The sequence below is a fragment of the Lepus europaeus genome, chromosome 1, assembly GCF_033115175.1.
Source record: "Lepus europaeus isolate LE1 chromosome 1, mLepTim1.pri, whole genome shotgun sequence".
NCBI lineage: Eukaryota > Metazoa > Chordata > Mammalia > Lagomorpha > Leporidae > Lepus > Lepus europaeus.
Genome location: NC_084827.1, coordinates 177,988,222 through 178,007,034, shown reverse-complemented (window position 1 = coordinate 178,007,034; position 18,813 = coordinate 177,988,222). Strand labels below are relative to the sequence as shown.

The 18,813-nt window shown below is 41.8% G+C and overlaps 2 protein-coding genes and 1 pseudogene across 2 annotated transcripts in view; all 3 read right to left on the bottom strand.

Annotated features, from left to right (window-relative positions):
- LOC133761011 (UDP-glucuronosyltransferase 1-6) overlaps window positions 1–18,813 on the bottom strand; it is a 215,355-nt gene that overhangs the window by 164,323 nt on the left and 32,219 nt on the right. The window lies entirely within an intron of this gene.
- LOC133757339 (MOB-like protein phocein) lies at window positions 5,696–6,348 on the bottom strand (annotated as a pseudogene).
- LOC133757238 (UDP-glucuronosyltransferase 1A10-like) lies at window positions 8,560–9,783 on the bottom strand. The gene is made up of 2 exons (XM_062187793.1): window positions 8,731–9,783; window positions 8,560–8,592 (listed from the first exon to the last, which is right to left on the bottom strand). The coding sequence occupies exons 1-2, from the start codon at window positions 9,583–9,585 to the stop codon at window positions 8,560–8,562; spliced, it is 888 nt and encodes a 295-aa protein (XP_062043777.1). The 5' UTR covers window positions 9,586–9,783.

The following is an 18,813-nucleotide window of genomic DNA, read 5'->3' as shown; positions in this document are numbered from 1 at the left end:
GTCTTGGAAAAACTTTCAGAACATTGCTTCACACTCTTCTGCAGCAAATATTGTGCATTCTGTATCCAGTCCTGCATTCCCGTAATGGTAATGATCCCATCTTTGGATCCTTCTAAAGCCTCATCAATTTTGATGGAAGCTCCTGACTCGTGACAGATTTGTTTAGTCTGCTGACTTTCACCCTCTGGTTAACTACCCACATGGCCATAATGGCTGGGCTGGGTCAAATGGAAGCCAGGAGCCAAGAGCTTCTTTCAGGTCTCCAATATGAGTGCAGGGGCCCAGGCTCTTGGGTCATCAGCTGCTACTTTCCCAGGCCATTACCAGGGAGCTGGATCAGAAGTGGAACAGTCAGGAACCATAGGGGATGCTTGCAATGTGGGCATGGCTTAACCCATTATGCCAAAGCACCAGCCTCTGTATCATGTATTTTAATAAAAAGGTTTTGCTTTGTTTTGTTTTTTTAAGAAAGCACTGTGACTTATGCCTCAACATCCTCGGAAAATTCAAAGCTGTGTTTAGCACTTGAAAGCCTTTGCATTTCCCTCTGAGCATCATGGAAATAAATTCCATGTACACTTTTTTTTTGGATTTTTTTTCATTTATTAAACTTTTATTTAATGAATATAAATTTCCAAAGTACAGCTTATGGGTTACAATGGCTTCCCCCCTCCCATATATTCCCTCCCACCCGCAACCCTCCCCTTTCCCGCTCCCTCTCCCCTTCCATTCACATCAAGATTCATTTTCAATTCTCATTATATTCAGAAGATCAGGTTAGTATATATCAGGTAAAGACTTCAACAGTTTGCCCCCATATATCAATACAAAGTGAAAAAAATACTGTTGGAGTACTAGTTATAGCATTAAATAACAGTGTACAGCACATTAAAGACAGAGATCCTGCTTAATATTTTTTTTAAAAATTAATTAATTTTCTATGCCATTTCCAGTTTAATACCAGGTTTTTTTTTCATTTCCAATTATCTTTATATATAGAAGATTGATTCAGTATATAATTAGTAAAGATTTCATCAGTTTGTACCCACACAGATACACAAAGTGTAAAAATACTGTTTCAGTACTAGTTATAGCATCACTGCACATTAGACAACACATTAAGGACAGATCCCACATGGGATGTAAGTACACAGTGACTTCTGTTGCTGACTTACCAATTTGACACTCTTGTTTATGGTGTCAGTAATCTCCCTAGGCTCTAGTCATGAGTTGCCAAGGCTATGGAAGCCTTTAGAGTTCGCCGACTTTGATCTTATTCTGATAGGGTCATAGTCAAAGTGGAAGTTCTCTCCTCCCTTCAGAGAAAGGCACCTCCTTCTTTGATGGCCCCGTTCTTTCCACTGGGATCTCACTCACAGAGATCTTTCATTTAGGTCTTCTTCTTTTTTTTTTCTTTTCCATGGTGTCTTGGCTTTCCATGCCTACAATACTCTCATGGGCCCTTCAGCCAGATCCGAATGCCTTAAGGGCTAATTCTGAGGCCAGAGTGTTGTTTAGGACATCTGCCATTCTATGAGTCTGCTGTGTATCCACTTCCCATGTTGGATCCTTCTCTCCCTTTTTGATTCTATCAGTTAGTATTAGCAGACACTTGTCTTGTTTGTGTGATCCCTTTGACTCTTAGACCTATCAGAGCCATCAATTGTGAACTGAAATTGATCACTTGGACTAGTGAGACGGCATTGGTACATGCCACCTTGATGGGATTGTATTGGAATCCCCTGGCACATTTCTAACTCCACCATTTGGGGCAAGTCCGATTGAGCATGTCCCAAATTGTACATCTCCTCCCTCTCTTTTTCCACTTTTATATTTAACAGGGATCACTTTTCAGTTAAAATTTAAACACCTAAGAATAATTGTGTGTTAATTACAGAGTTCAACCACTAGTACTAGAACAACAACAATAAAAAATACTAAAAAGGATAAAGTATTACATTGTACATCAACAGTCAGCACAAGAGCTGATCAAGTCACTATTTCTCATAGTGTCCATTTCACTTCCACAGGTTTCCCTTTGGTGCTCAGTTAGTTGTCACCGATCAGGGAAAACATACACTTTTTTTTAAGAAAAAAAAAAGCTAGAATTAATAACATTCTACACGCTCTAGGATTGTGGTGGGAGGCTAGAAGAGAATTTCACCCCTAGGGCCCAAGAACTCAAAGACCATACTGTGAATACCAGCTAGAGCTAGAGCTGAAAACTGTCAAGGGAGACACATGACAAAATTATGTCAACTCTGAAATCAAAAACTTGAAACGCAGTGAGCGGAGTAAAAGTGTAGACTTGTATGCAATCAAAGCTATGCTCTCACAAACTTGAAAGAGACTGTTGTCAGGTGTTCTGTGGAAGCCTCTTAGCAACCACATAACAGAAGCCCATAGAAGAACAGAATGAAATGGAAGGGACCCAAAACACTATAGCAGAAAACCACCAAAGCATGAAGTCTAACAGACACAAAGGGAGGCAGAGATAGCATAGCAATAAAACAAATAGAAAATCATAAGCCAAGAGCTGCCAGACATCCTTCCATGTCAACAACTGCCTTGAACAGATTAAATTCTCCACTAGAGAGACAGAGAGACTGGAGGGAGAGGAAAATTAGAACAGACGATACTCTTCCTGCAAGACCTCACCTCAGCGATAGGCTGAATGCGAGGGGCTGGACAAACGGTATTCTATACAGTGCAAACCAAAAGATAGTAGGGGATATTACACAATAAAGGCCACAGATGAGAGGCCCGAGGTTAACATTCTCTAAGACCTTGAACAAGAAAAAGATGTCCATTCTTGCCACCAACATTCAATACAGTATTGGAAGTCCTTGCCAGAGCAATTACACAAGATGAACAAATGGATGGATCCCAAATAGGGGAAAAAGAAGTGAAATTGACCCTGATTGTCTATGACATGATCTATACAGAAAATTGCTCAACCTCAGCAAAAAATTCTTTAATAAACAAATATGGGAAAGGTATAGGACACAAAATCAACATACAAAAATAATTAGCATGACTACACACTAACATTTAACAAAGTATCTGAGAGAGAAATTAAGAGACAAATTCTAGTTAAAATAGCTATGAAAAACAAAATACTCAGGAATAAATTTAACCAAGGAGGTGAAAGAGCTCTATGCTGAAATCTATAAAATGTTGATGAAATTGATAAAAATACAAAAAATGCAAAGCTAGCCTGAAGTCTTTTTTTTTTTTAGCAAATTTTAACAGGTATCTGTAAATTGTACATAGTTATAGGGTACTACATGATGTTTCAGTACATGTATATGTTGTCCACTGTCCAATCATGATAAATAGATGGATAGATAGATCTAGATAGATCTTCAAAGATTTAATATTTCTCTATGGTGAAAACATCCAAAACCATACCTATACTATCCAAAGGAATCTACAGATTTAACTCAGTTCCTATTAAAATACCTGTGACATTCTTCACAGAAATGATAAGAGCAATCTTAAAATTCTTGGAACCATAAAGACCCATAAACAGCCTCAGCAATCACAAGCAAAAAGTACAAAACTGAAGGCATCGCACCCCCCGACTGCGAGTCCTGCTGAAAAGCTACAGTGATCGGAGGACAGAACTCAGCAACGAGCTCTCGGATCTGCAGCCAACTGATTTACAGCAACGGTGCCAAAAATACACAATGTGGAAAAAATATTCTCGTTAATAAATGGTGATGTAAAAATAGATAACTATGCATGCCGAAAAATCAAACTGGATCTTTCTCTCGTGCCATATACAAAACTCAACTCAAAGATGATTAAACACATAAACATGGGGCCATAGTGTAAAACCACTACAAGAAATCACAGTGAAAAATTTTGTAACATTGCTCTTTGCAATGATTTTTTAAAAATTTCACCCAGAGAGTGTAGGCAACAAAAGCAAAAATATTTAAATTAGGTTTATGTCAAAGTAAAAGTTACTGCACGGTGAAAGAAACTAAAGTCTGAAGAGATGAACAATAGATTGGGAAAAAACATTTGCAAGCCATCCATCTGACAACAGGTTAATATCCAAAATACACTGGGAGTTCTAACAACTCAAGAGCAAGAAATGAAATACTGAGTTTTGAAAAAAGGGATCTGAATTGTAATTTCTCAAAAGAAGACATAAAATGGCCCAGGAGATACATTTTGTAAAAATTCAACATTACAAATCAATAGGAAGCTGCAGATTAAAACCCCAATGAGAAATCAGAATGACCATTATTTTTTTTTTTTTTTTTTTTTTTGACAGACAGAGTGGATAGTGAGAGAGAGACAGAGAGGAAGGTCTTCCTTTTGCCGTTGGTTCACCCTCCAATGGCCGCCGCGGTAGGCGCGCTGCAGCCGGCGCACCGCGCTGATCCGATGGCAGGAGCCAGGGGCTTATCCTGGTCTCCCATGGGGTGCAGGGCCCAAGCACTTGGGCCATCCTCCACTGCACTCCCTGGCCACAGCAGAGAGCTGGCCTGGAAGAGGGGCAACCGGGACAGGATCGGTGCCCCGACCGGGACTAGAACCTGGTGTGCCGGCGCCGCAAGGCGGAGGATTAGCCTACTGAGCCGCGGCGCCGGCCAGAATGACCATTATTAAAGAGAAAAAGACATAATGAGAATTGGCAAACACAGGAAGTTAAGGGAGCCCTTGTTGACGGGAATGTCGTAAGTACAGTCATTGTGGAAAATGTATGCCGATCCCTCAGAAAACTAAAAGTAAAGGAGCAGGTGTTTGGTTTAGCAATGAAGACACTGATCCGGATGCCTGCATCCTATGTCAAAGGACCTGGTTTGATCCCTAGCTCCTGTCCCTGACTCTGGAGGCAGCAGAGATGCCTCAAGTGATCGAGTTCCTGACAGCCACTTGGGAGACCTGGGTGGAGTCCCGGCTCACAGCTTCACACTAGCCCAGGACCGACCACTGCAGGCATTCAAGGAATGAACCAGCAGAGAGCTCTCTCTCTCTCTCAAAATATTTTTAAAACTTGTAACTAGAAAATAGAATTGCCACATGATCCAGCAATCCTTGTTCTGAGTATTTACCCAAAAAAAAAACCTGAAATCATTTGCCAAGGATAGGGCTGCACTCCCATGTTAATTAAAGCACTATTTGCAATAGCCACAATATGGAATCAATTAAAGTGTCCATCCATGGATGAATAAATTTTAAAATGTGTTCTTTATATACAGTGGGATACTATTCAGCCTTGAACAAAGAATATTTTTTGAATATGAAAAAAATCATTTTATCTACCCATTAACACTGTCACATTATTCAAAATGTGTTTCAAAATCCTTACCCAGAAAAACATGCTATCTCTTTAGTTAATGGCTTGTGTGACACCTCAAGCTTACTCATCATTTTATAGATGGGTTTATTTGATGAAGATTATAATCCAATGATTGTTTAGCAATTTTACCAAACTGTAAATTCTTTTATTAATAAGCATTATAAATAGATAATACTAATCTTATTTAAAAACCATGAGTGCCACACTGGTGAATATACAGTTCATGAATAACTTAGAGTATTTCCTATTTTTAAAGGCAACACACAGCATACAAAAACCTGTACTAACCAAAGAAGCTATAAGAGGGATACATGACTGAGGTGCCTAGAATGATACATACAGTACATAATTAATGTTAATTATGTGATCAGTACATTTTTATGTATGATTCTCTTCTTGCTTTACTTTCTCCAGCAACTGAATTAGTACAATCGGGCTATCCTTGGACATCAAATTGTATTTCGTCACAAATTTAGTAAACGGATGACACAAAAATGTTTCATTTTCATTTCATAGTCATCAAATATTGCTAGTGATGAAAATAAGTAGGAGAAAATATTCTGTAAATCCTAGGGCATACTCACCCTAGTTTTGATTCCTTTATGCTAATCCTGCTAGGAAAATATTTCTTGCTATCCTGAAGACACACAGCACCATCAACAGTATGTCTAGCACAGTTTAGAGCAGGAGGCTCGTTGGGAGTTTTATGAGCTGCACACAGAAAAATCCATTGTTCAGCTGCTGTCATTTGAGTACAAGTATCTGGATGGCATTCACTCTGAAGATCGACAGCAAGTCCATTTAGCTCAACAAAATTGCCTTAAATGTTCAGACTTCCATATACCTTCATCTTGGCCTCCAGAAGGCTCAAGAATTTTTTCACTATTGGAGCAATCTGCTCTTATGTTCTGTTGAATATACTGCTGATACTGTCGATTTCATCAAAGAATTAATCGGGCCAATTATAGAAATCCTGCACCCTGGCACCCGGCCTGGTCCCTCACCACTGCCGTCCCCTCTGCCATTACCATAGGGCCAGAATCTGGGCGGCTGGAGTCGGTACCCGGGTGTAAGGCACCAAATCTCAAACCAAATTATTTCGTTTTTTTAAGATTTGTTGCACAGTATGGTGGCTACAGTTAATAACGAAGTTTTGTACATTTCAGAATTGCTAACAGAATATGTTTTACATGTCCTCACCACAAAAATTTAAGTATTTGATGTCATGATGCTTATTTGCTTGATTAAATTATTCCACACTGTTTTCATGGATCACATTATCACTTTGTACTCTATAAATGTATATACTTGTAAGTTGTCTCCTTGCAATTTTTAAAAAGAAGTAATTTCTTTTTTAAAAAATATTTATTTATTTATCAAAAAGTCAGAGTTACACAGAGAGAGAAGGCGAGGCAAAGAGGGAGAGAGAGAGGTCTTCCATCTGCTGGTTCACCCCCCAACTGGCCACAATGGCCAGAGCTGTACTGATCTGAAGCCAGGAGCCAAGAGCTTCTTCTGGCTCTCCCATATGGATGCAGGGGCCCAAGAACTCGGGCCATCTTCCACTGCTTCCTCATGTAGGAGCAGAGAGCTGGGTCAGAAGTGGAGCAGCCAGGATTGAACCGGTTCCCATGTGGGATGCTAGCACTGCAGGCAGTGGTCTCACCCACCATGCCACAGCGCTGGGCCCCAAAGTAGTAATTTCTTAAAGAGAGAAACGTCATTGAGTGTGACCTACCTTGTCAAGAGTAGATCAGAGAGAACTCAAAGAAAACATCAATGAAGTAAAAAATGGGAACAGAACAGAGAAAAGTAATGGAAACGAAAGTTGATTCTTTATGAGAAGATCAGTTATCTTGGTAAAGCTACAGAGAGACTAATTAGAAAAGAGAGAGGAGAAATTTATTATCAACATCTGAAATGAGACACATGATATCATTAGAGATTCTACAAATGTTAAAATGATAGTAAAGGAATATCACAAACAAGTTTATGTCAGTAACCTACAACTTAGATGAAATAACTTCACAGAAGAAATAACCTCTATCAAATACATTCAAATTAAATTGATAATTCAAAATTCCCTACAAATAACAATTCAAGCCCAGATGACTTCACTAATGAATTCTAACAAGCTAAAGGAGGAAATAATACCAATTCCCCACAATCTATTACACAAAGTAAAAGCACAAGGAATTTCTCAATTCAATCTAAGAGATCAGGATTAGCACAATACCAAAACCAAATCAAGTTGCCACAAGAAAGGAAAACTATGAACCCTCATGACTATAGATGCAAATACTCTAAGCAAAATTTTAGTAAATCACATTCAATAATATATAAAAATATGTAATATGTGAAAAGATAACATACCATAATTAGTGACTATCCCAGGAATGCAAAGCTGGTTTAACAGTAACCAAAAAGAAAGTCCATGAGGTTATACATCATGATCATAGTATTACTGGCATAGAATTATTTAAAAAAAGCCAATAAGTCCAAGAAGAAACCCAAGTGTCCACCCACAGATGAATGGATGGGCAAAATGTGATACATGCACTGCTATATTAGAATACGATTTGTAGAGACCAGCACTGTGACGCAGCAGGTTAATCTGTTGTCTGCAGCACTGGCAACCTTTATGGATGCCTGTTCGAGTCCCAGCTGTTCGACTTCTGATCCACCTCCCTGATAATGTGCCTGGGAAATCAGCAGAAGAAGGCTCAAGTACCTGGGCCCCTGCACCCACGTGGGAGACCTGGATGAAGCTCCTGGCTCCTGGTTTGTTGCAGCCATCTGGGGAATGAACCAGCAGATGAAAGATCTCTCTCTCTCTCTCTCTCTCTCTCTCTCTCTCTCTCTCTCTCTCCCTCTCCCTCTCCCTCTCCCTATGCAACTCTACTTTTGAAATAAATAGAGCAATCTTTAAAAAAATGCCATCTCTGTTCTACTGGCAAGTAAGAACTGCAAGGCAAAGAACAGCTTGATGCTAGACGTTAAAACAGCAGGTGTGAGTTTCCATTGGAAACACATTTTATATATGTATACATACATAAAAATTCTAAAAACAATGGAAAATATACATATAGGGGTGCTGAAAGCATTTTTATGAAGGTCAGTATAGGAATAAAAAAGGGAATTTTCAGCTCTCACTGTGGTTTGCAGTGCTTTGCAAAGCCAGTATTAAAATGAAACCTAGAAATTATATGCAATTTCATATGTTGTATATACATCACTATAAGCTAGAGCAGCAGGATAAAATTTGCTAATACACCCTTAAAGGAATTGGCCAAATAACTCATTATACCAGAAAGAAACTCTGACTGCAACAAAGGTAAATGACTAATCAGTGGAATAAGAAGTCTTGTGAGTGTTTTTAAGTACCAAAACCCAGGGACAGGAAGACAACGCACCTTCGACAAAGGTTTCCCCTGCTGGCAGTTGATGCCACCAACGTAGAACATGTTGGGCATCACAGGCGTGGGATATCCCAAAACAAAGTCAGTTCGTAACAACCAAATTGATGTGTGGCTGAAGAGATCATAGGGTGTGACATGCGTTTCGAGAACTTCAGAAGCAATTTCTAAGGCATTTTTTAAAAAATAGGAGCATATTAAGCGCTCCTCCAAGTGGATGAGATGGTTCCAAACTCTCTCCTTGAAGCTCATGACATCTGAGAATGCCAACCAACTTCTGGGCACGTAAGAGAGAGGATAGGGGCACTGCGTAGCTTCCTCAAGACAATGGCAAAATACTCCCCTGGCGAAGACCACGGAGGGCAGTGAAAAGTATTTGGCAACAATTAAGCCGCACATATCAAAAGGGTCCAGGAACACGGCATCAAATGAATTCTGCTTTATGTATTCCACTAATTTTTTGTCGTTAAATAAGCTCCTACAATGTGAAAACATCATTTCATAAATTCCTCTGGATGAACCCATTACTAAATAAAATAAATTATTCTCCCGAATTTTCCATTGAGTTTTGGCAAAAACCATGAACTCACGGTTCAAGTCCTTCAGAGTGTAAGATGTCACGTAGGTCTTCACTGTACAATTCAGAGATTGTGTCAGTTGCCATCTCACCTCTGGCATGACTACGACCACCTCGTGCCCTCTCTGGATGAGTTTTTCCACAACTGAGCGCATGGTCAACCAGTGGCTCCCACCCAGGGGAACCACCAGCAGCTTGCCTGCCTCGCCAGCACCTGAAGTCAGCAGCAGATACACACAGAAAGGAAGGAGGCCGCTCACAACTGCAGGAGCCATCGGTAACCGCAGCTCAAAGCAACGCACCTGCAAGGAGTCCAAGCTCAATACTACAGTAGGCAGAAGAAATACCGGCACAAAACCTGCCCCAGGAAAGGGCAAATTTTCCTCCAGGTTAAAACAAAATTTCCTCCAGGTTAAAACAATGATTTATTTATGAATCACATGACAGTCAAGGAGAGGCGTTCTTAATATGTGCGTTTGTATGCTTTCCAGACAAGAGTAGCTTTTGAACTATGCCCTGGGGAAAGATCACATCCTGGATTTCAAGGTGAGTTTAGAAAGTGTTATTAAGCAATGCTGTTGGACTTTGGAGACATAGAAAGATTAAACAGAAAATGAATTTGAATAAAGCTTGCATTTCTGCAACTTGCCCAAAGGCAAATTGGGGGGGGGGGGTCCTTCAAATTATCAAAGGTTCTTTCCTCCAAGAAATCGGTTCCTCTCCCAGGTTCCCAGGGGGAAGGAGACTGACTCCTCCCTGGCAGGGAGTTGCTGTGGACAAGCTTGCTTGCCATGCTTGTCCTCTTCTATTTTTAGCAAGCTCCTTCTTCCATTTCCATACCCTACGAGACCTCCAAAAGGCTGAAATAACCATGACCATCCCACCTCCCCTGGCCATCATGGGGGGTTGATGGAATGTGACTGTCATCTATTTTTTTATTGTATTTTTTATAGAAAGCTTTTATTTAATAAATATAAATTTCCAAAGTACAACTTTTGGATTACAGCAGTTCTTCTTCCCATACCCACCCTCCCATCTGCAAACCATCCCACCTCCTACTCTCTCTCCCATCCCATTCTTCATTAAGATTAATTTCTAAATATCTTTATATACAGAAGATCAACTCTATACTAAGTAAAGATTGTAAGTTTGCACCCACACAGACATACAAAGTATAAAGTACTGTTTGAAGACTAGTTTTATCATTAAATTTCATAGTATAACACATTAAGGACAGAGGTCCTACATGGGGAGCAAGTGCACAGTGACTCCTGTTGTTGATCTTTAACAATTGACACTCTTATTTATGGTGACTGTCATCTATTTTAAGCCACTTTCCCTAGATATGTGGACATATTAATGGTCACCTGCCCCATGCTTGCCTCTCTCGCCTCTGTGTTTCTGTGTTCTCAACAGTGGTTTATGCCTCTGCTGTGGGCACAGCCACATGGACCGCGTGCCCTTCCCCGGGAAGCTCAGTATTTGTCTCCTGTACGCCCTGAGCAATCCTTAGGGCCCAAGAATGCATCTTCCTGTGTTCATCGTCCTTCTGCAGTGCGCAAGCTCCGCCTTGCACAGCGAAAGTTCACAAGGAATGTTTGCAGCAGGGGCTGAGTTTAACTGGGCAGATTTTCTAGCCCACAGGTTTATGTCAGGGAACACGTGAGGAGCCTGCAGCCACCTAACAGCATCATCTTTCACAGGTGCACACAGCGACTCCCCCTGGGATACGCTGACTATCATGAGGTTTTGCTTAGTCAACATCCCCCCTGCTTACTGTGGAACTTTCAGAAGATTGTCTTTAAAAAGTCAAAATAGAGAGAATGGCATCAGAAAGATGGTAGAATAGGAAGTCTCAGGTTCTACTACCTTCTACGGAAAGTTCACCTGGCAACTAACCATTCACAAACCAGATAATCCTTTGGGTAACTACAAGTCCTGCAAACCCAGATGGGGAGGATCTCCCTAGCATTCCTGGGGGGTTTCCCAGGAAGCCCACTCTTGTCTCACTTCTTAGGGAGTAATACAAAGGGACTTCAAGGAGTTTGTGGGAAATGAATTAAAACATGTACTTATTTTGGTACAAACACATTTTTAAATTCTTTCAGAGAGGCAGACAAAGGTCCCATCTACCAGTTTGCTCCCCAGATGCTGACAACAGTCGAGGCCAGAGCAAAGAGGTAGTAATGCAACCCAGGTCCCTCTTTTGGTGTGGCAGGTACAAAGACACTTGAGCCATCATCTCCTGCCTCCCAGGCTCTGCAATGGCAGGAAGTTGGATTCAGCAATCAAGGTGGGGAATGGAATCCAGGCACACCGATGAGGGATGCAGGCAACATCCACTCCTGCTTTAAAAAGTTTGGAACTCATGCATGGTTTTTTCTAATATGCATTTTCCATAAACTTTTTTAAGTCCTCTCATATGTATTTTGATGGTTTTTACAACATGATTAACTTATCTTTCATCCCATCTTTCCATTGATATTTTAAAGTATCCTCATAGAATAAGTGTGTGGATGCACCACCTGGCATCAAATGGTAACAAAGAAAGGAGACAGCAGTCATACTGAATCTTGGTGGTACCTCCCAGTTCCTGCCAACTGTGGCACCTGATCAGATATCGGACAAACTAAGCATACCCATAAATCTGAGCTGGTCACATTGAGAAGCAAGAGAGGAAATTCAACCTAGCTTGAGTCTCTATGCTGTTAGTATCCCAGTCCACCCTCAAAGCCCACCCAACCACCCCCTTAGATAGGGAGATGCTTGCCTTTGCCCATTATTTTAAAAAAAACTAAAGACTTGCACAGTTTGATCCAGAAAGTCAAGCAGCAGCTCCACTCATCTAAAAATCCCAGCCAATAACCCAGCAGTCAGGGAAACTCCCATATCTGTGGATCTTAGATAACCAAAAGGGGCAGCCCTTCTTCTTTGGGAAGTAAAGCAACAGCTCCACTCTGCAAAAAAGTCCACGCAATGGGGCCAGAACTGTGGCACAGTGAGTTAAGCTGCTGCCTGAGAAACTGGAAACTCATATGAGCAACAATTCCCAGCTCCTCCACCTCAGATCCAGCTCTTTGCGAATGCACCCGGGAAAAAACAGTGGAAGATGGCCCAAATACTTGGGTCCCTGCCACCCATGTAGGAGACCAGGATGGAGTTCCAGGTTCCTGGCTCAGCCTAGCCCAGTCCTAGCTTTGTGGTCATTGGGAAGAGAACCAGTGGATAGAAGATCTCTCTCTCTCTCTCTCTCTCTCTCTCTCTGTGCACTTACTCCGATTGGCCTGGTGTACTCCTTCAAGATTCTGTGACTTTGCCTGCTACACTACTGAGCACATCCCAATGTCTGGCCATCATATCTTCATGTTATCATGTGCTATGCCTTGCACTGAGAATGCTCCATTGGAATGAATTACAGTGTGAAGGTTATCTAGAGACCCTCACAGGTGACCCCACTGATGTGTGTCATGTAACATGCCAAGGAGGACTTAGGGATTCTCCAACCAACCTGGGCATACTCTATTACCAGCACAAGATAACTCCTTCTGGAACACCCTGTTGCTACACATTTGCTCTGTCACCATTTACCTTTTTTTTTTTTTTTTGACAGGCAGAGTGGACAGTGAGAGAGAGAAAGACAGAGAGAAAGGTCTTCCTGTGCCATTGGTTCACCCTCCAATGGCCACCGCGGTAGCGTGCTGCGGCCAGCGCACCGCGCTGATCTGATGGCAGGAGCCAGGTGCTTATCCTGGTCTCCCATGGGATGCAGGGCCCAAGGACTTGGGCCATCCTCCACTGCACTCCCTGGCCACAGCAGAGAGCTGGCCTGGAAGAGGGGCAACCAGGACAGGATCGGTGCCCCAACCGGGACTAGAACCCGGTGTGCCAGCGCCACAAGGCAGAGGATTAGCCCAGTGAGCCGCGGTGCCTGCCACCATTTACCTTGGTAGTGGGCACTTTCAGGTAATTGTCTTTCAAAAATAAAAACCGGGACAGTGACATTAGCAAGTTGGCAGAATAAGAAATCTCAGAGGGAACTGGTGCTATGGTGTAGCAGGTAAAGCTGCCACCTGCAGTGTCAGCATCACATATGGGTGCTGGTTCGAGTCCCACCTGCTCCACTTCTGATCCAGTTCTCTGCTATGGCCTGGGAAAGCAGTAGAAGATGGCCCAAGCGCTTGGGCCCCTGCACTTGCGTGGGAGACCCAGAAAAAGCTCCTGCCTCCTGGCTTCAGATTGGCCTGCCTCTGGCTGTTATGACCATTTGGGGAGTGAACTAGCAGATGGAAGACCTCTCTCCCCTGCTCCCTATCTCTTTCTGTCTCTCTGTAACTCTTTCAAATAAATAAATCTTAAAAAAAAAAAAAGAAATCTCAGATTCCACTCCCTCCTCAAAGTTAAAACAGCAGCTATCCACAAACTACAATATCCTTTTAAAACCAGAACACTTGGAAACAAGTTAGAGACAGCCATGTGGTCTGCAGCACCAAATGAAATCTGTTTTATAAGAGGAAGAACCTCTTTCTATGACCATGCTGTCTCTCCCCCTTCCAACACAGCACAACCTCCAACATGGAGGGTTCCTCTGGGCCTGCAGTATCTACAGGAGGAAAAGATGACTTGCAGAAGTCATCCAGCCACCGTAGACCCTGAGATGGTCCCCAAGCAGGCTACCCAGCCTTACCTCATGGGAAGCAATGGCAGACACAGACACGAAGCAGCGGTCAGCACAGCCAGCTCATGGGTCTCGGTCATGCCCCGGTGCTCCTGCCGGCTGCCGCACCTTATCAGAGACCCCACCAACTCCACAGAGCACCTGCTATGCTGAGCTGGTCATGTTTAGAAACATGGTGGAAAACAGCCTCTCCTGTTTGAGTCCCTGGACGGTTCTGCTCCCTGCCTGGGCTCAGAGCCCAGCACAGTGATTCTCCCAGGCCGAGAGACTCCTACTCCCGAAGGTTTAGGGGAACCAAAAAAGCTAGGTTGGCTTGACCCCGGAAGTCACACAGTGGCTCCACTCTGCAAAAAAGCACAGCCAACAATCCCACCTAGGCAGGGAGACTCCCAGCTCTGTAGTCTGTGGAGAAGCAGGGAGACATAGGCTTGACCTCTGTCAGGAATTGCTGAAGGGAATTCTTTACGCTGAAATCAAAAGCTACTAATAACAAAACATATGAAAGAAAAATCCAATGGTATGATTAAAACAAAGCCATATTCAGAACGCTCTAGGAGGGTGATGATATGGTTATAAGGGAATGTTATCCCTAGTACAAAGACTTAAAGACAAAACTACAGCTAGGATAAACTGTCAGAAGGTACACCAGACAAAATCATTTCTTGAAATGGAGGGGGAAGTGAAAGTATAGGCTTGTTGTATGCAATCAAAGTTAAGTTTTCGCAAACTTGAAAGGGACTGTGACAGGATGTTCTACATAGGCCTCTCAGCAACCACAAAACGGAAATCTGGACCAGATGAACAGTGCAAAATGGAAGGGACCCAAACCACACCATGGCAGAAAACCACCAAGTCACAAGACAGACAGATGTAGAGGGAGGCGGAGAAGGCAATGGGTCTATGACACAGGCAATCCTTCCATTTCAACAAGTACTTAGAATAGAAATGGATTAAATTCTCCAGTAAAGGAACATAGTGGCTGAGCGGAGAGGAAAACAAGGCTTGATGACATTCTTCCTGCAAGACCTCAACTGAATGAAAAGGGCACACAGCCTGCATCACAGGGGACAGGAGGACAGGTGTCTGCACAGTGGAAACCAAGAGAGCAAGGGCAGCTATTGTCTCTCGGAGAAAACTGGCTGCAATTCGAAAACCATTCAAAGGGACAAATACAAGCATCACATAATGATAAAGGGTCAACTCATCAAGAGGATAAAACAAGGTAAAATAACAACCAAATATACCCACAACAGAGCACCTGTCTATATAAATTAAATATTGGGGGGCCGGCGCTCTGGCGCAGAGGGCTAATGCCTTGGCATGGAGCGCCAGCATTCCATACGGGCACCAGTTTGAGACCTGGCAGCTCCACTTCTGATCCAGCTCTCTGCTATGGCCTTGGAAAGCAGCAGAATATAGTCCAAGTCCTTGGGCCCCTGCACCCACATGGGAGACTAGGAAGAAGCTCCTGGCTCCTGGCTTCCAATCGGTGCATCTCTAGCCATTACAGCCAATTGGGGAGTGAACCATCAGATGGAAGACACCTCTCTCTTTCTCTCTCTCTCTCTCTCTCTCTCTCTCTCTCTCTGCCTCTCTTCTCTCTGTGTAACTCTTTCAAATAAATAAATAAATCTTTTAAAAATAATTAATTAATTATTGAAGGATTTGAAAGGCGAGACAGATTGCAACACAGTAATACCAGAGGATAGAATACCCCACTTTTAACAAGGTACATGAGGCCAGCGCTGTGGTGCAATGGGTTAAATCCCCTGGCCAGCAGTGCTAACATCCCATATGGGTGCCGGTTCGAGTCCTGGCTGCTCCACTTCCAATCCAGCTCTCTTTGCTATGGCCTGGGAAAGCAGTAGAAGATGGCCCTAGTGCTTGGGCCCCTGCACCCACATGGGAGACCTAGAAGAAGCTCTTGGCTTCTGACTTCAGTCAGCTCAGCCGTTGTGGCCATTTAGGGTGTGAACCAGCAGCTGGAAGACCTCCCTCTCTCTCTCTCTGTCTCTCTCTCTCTTTCTCTCCCCCCTCCACCCCTCTCTGTAACTCTGTCAAATAAATAAAACAAATCTTAAAAAAAAAAAAAAAAACAAGGTACAGACCATCCAAACAGGAAACTAATATACAACTTGAACTACATGTTAGATCAAATGGAACTGACAGACATATACAAAACATTCCGTCCAACAGAACAGAATATGCATTCCTCTCAAGTACATGGCATTCTCCAGGAGGGGTCACACCGGAGAGTACAAAGCAAGCTTTGGAAAATTTGAGAATATTGTAATTACTGCAATTACATCAAATATCACCTTTGGGCACAATGATATGAAACTAACAATCAAGAACAGAGGAATTTTGGAAAATTGTCAAAGTCATGACAAGTAAACAACATACTTTTAAGCAACAATTGATCAATAATGATATGGAGAGAAAAATTTTAGAATACCTTAAGATGAACAAAAACAGAAACACAACATACCAAAATTTATGGGATACAGCAAGGCAATTCTAAGACAAAAATTTATAGCCATAAAAACCTCTATTAAAAGACATAAAGATCTCAGATTTAAAAAGTTAAACATTACATCTCAAAGAACAAGGAAAAAAACAAAACAAGTCCATAATTAGCAGGAGAGAAATAATAAAGGTGAAAGCAGAAACAAAAGAAATAGGTAAAAGGAAAAACAATACAAACTATAAACACATTTGGTTTTCTGAAAAAATACATAAAATTGAGAAAACCTCAGCTATGTTATCAAAGAAGACTTAAATAAATGAAATGAAAAAATTAGAGAAGAGATATTATTATGGATAGCAAAGAAATGTGAAGCACAATATAGACTATCTGAATGATTACATGAAAAAAATTGGGTAATCTAGCAGAAATGGATAAACCCCAGACACACAGCCTACCCAGACTGACTCATGAAGGGACAGACAATCTCAACAGATCAATAATCAGCAAGCATTGGGCCAGTAATAAAGTCTCTCATTAAAGAAAACTCCGGGAACTGATCTTTTCATGGTTAAGTTCATTTAAAGAACTAAAACCAATCTTTCCCCCAAAAAAACCAAAAATGATGGAATACTCCCAAACTCTTTCTATGAGAATGGCGTTACTCTGATACAAAATTACACAAGAACATTAGAAGAGAAAATTTCAGACCCATATCCTTGATTAATACTGATGCAAAAACCCTATCGAAAGAAGGCTGTGGTAATAGGTGTTGGCCCCACCCACTATAATGGGCTCTTGTGGTAGGAAAGACAGATTGAACTTAAATCCTACAGAATTTTTAAAAGAAAAGGACCTGCTGTAGATTAGTGTAATACAGTGCTAGAAGAAATCATTCAACATGACAAAATACATTTGTATCCTTGTTCAAACACATCATCTGCTCAAGTGTTCTTTAATGTATATATATATATATATATATATAGAGAGAGAGAGAGAGAGAGAGAGAGAGTAAAGCACATACAACATAAAATTAACTATTTCATGGGCCAGCATTGTGGTGTAGCTGGTAAATCACCCCATATGAATGCCAGTTCATGTCCCGATCACTCCACTTCTAATCCAGCTCCCTGCTAATGGCCCATGGAAAGCAACAGAAGATGCTGCACGTGTTTGGGCCCCTGACACCCCACATCCTGACCACTGCAGCCATTTGAGAAGTGAACCAGCAAATAAAAATTCCCTCACTCTCTCTCTCTCTCCTTCTGCCTCTCCTTCTGTTTAACTCTAACTTTCAAATAAATAAATATTTTAAAAACCATAAAGTTACAAAGCAGGTAGATACATACACCAAAGTATTGAAAATTATTATAAACTAAAGATGGACATATGGGTGTTCCTGTTCCTGGCAGTATAGTCTCTCCTTTGTGTGTGTTTGAGCAGTTTGGTAATAAAATCTTGAAAAAACAAATCTTGGTTGGGAGGACTTGAGCTTATCCTTTAACAGCTAAATTTGAATTTCGGGTTTTGGAATGGAGCCAGAGTTTGCGGGCAGTGAGGCAGCAGGGGCCTTTTCTGCCATGCACCTGCACCCCACCCCAGGCTCCAGAGAGAGAATAGCACTGAGCTATGCAGATAGAACCTAAAACCTTTCTGCCGGGCCCAGCCACCAACACCACCAGCGCATGCCAGACAGGGAAAAAGACCGGGAGCGGTTGCTGGTTCTGTTTCCCATTAAAACAATGTCAGTGTTCTCCAGAATGGTGATCTCTCATCTTTTTGAAAGTATTTCATGACAGCCTTGGTTGTAATTCCCATACATAGACTCAAAGATATTTTCTTACAGGAGATCTCAGGAAAACCCTTGAGGCTGGGCTTGAAATACTAGACACAACACATGCCCACCCACCCACCCCACACACAGTTGAGTAGACACTCAGCGGCATCTGCTTCTCACCAGAGAGATGCCACTCAGACTACAAACCGTGGTCTCTAGCAAGGCACAGCCAATGCATGGTTTCCAAGAAATAGCTGACAGGTCTGATCAGCGATGGAGAAACACACACTGTCCACAGGTCTCTCAGGAAAATTTATTTTTGTAGGAATACTGTACCCTAGGCTTCTCTTCAAAGGCCCTTCTTTGAGATCTGAATTCCTCTTTGAGAATTTTGCTTGCTTTTTACTTGTATTAATAAACATATAAATATAATCCTCATCAATCTCTATCACTTACTAGATAAATAACACCTTTCTCATGTTTTCAAAATGTATACAAGAGGTTTTCAAACATTTATGGAAAAGGCACATTATATTTTATTTCCAGATTTGCACAAACACGTTGAAGTATCCTCATATATAACTAAC

What these genes read in the sequence shown, in the direction of transcription:
- LOC133757238 (XM_062187793.1), bottom strand. Translation starts at nt 9,585, where the DNA reads ATGGCTCCTGCAGTTGTGAGCGGCCTCCTTCCTTTCTGTGTGTATCTG. An exon ending in AGGGGAAACCTTTGTCGAAG is followed by an intron (nt 8,593 to 8,730) that starts GTGCGTTGTCTT and finishes AATTCCTTTAAG; the next exon opens with GGTGTATTAGCAAATTTTAT.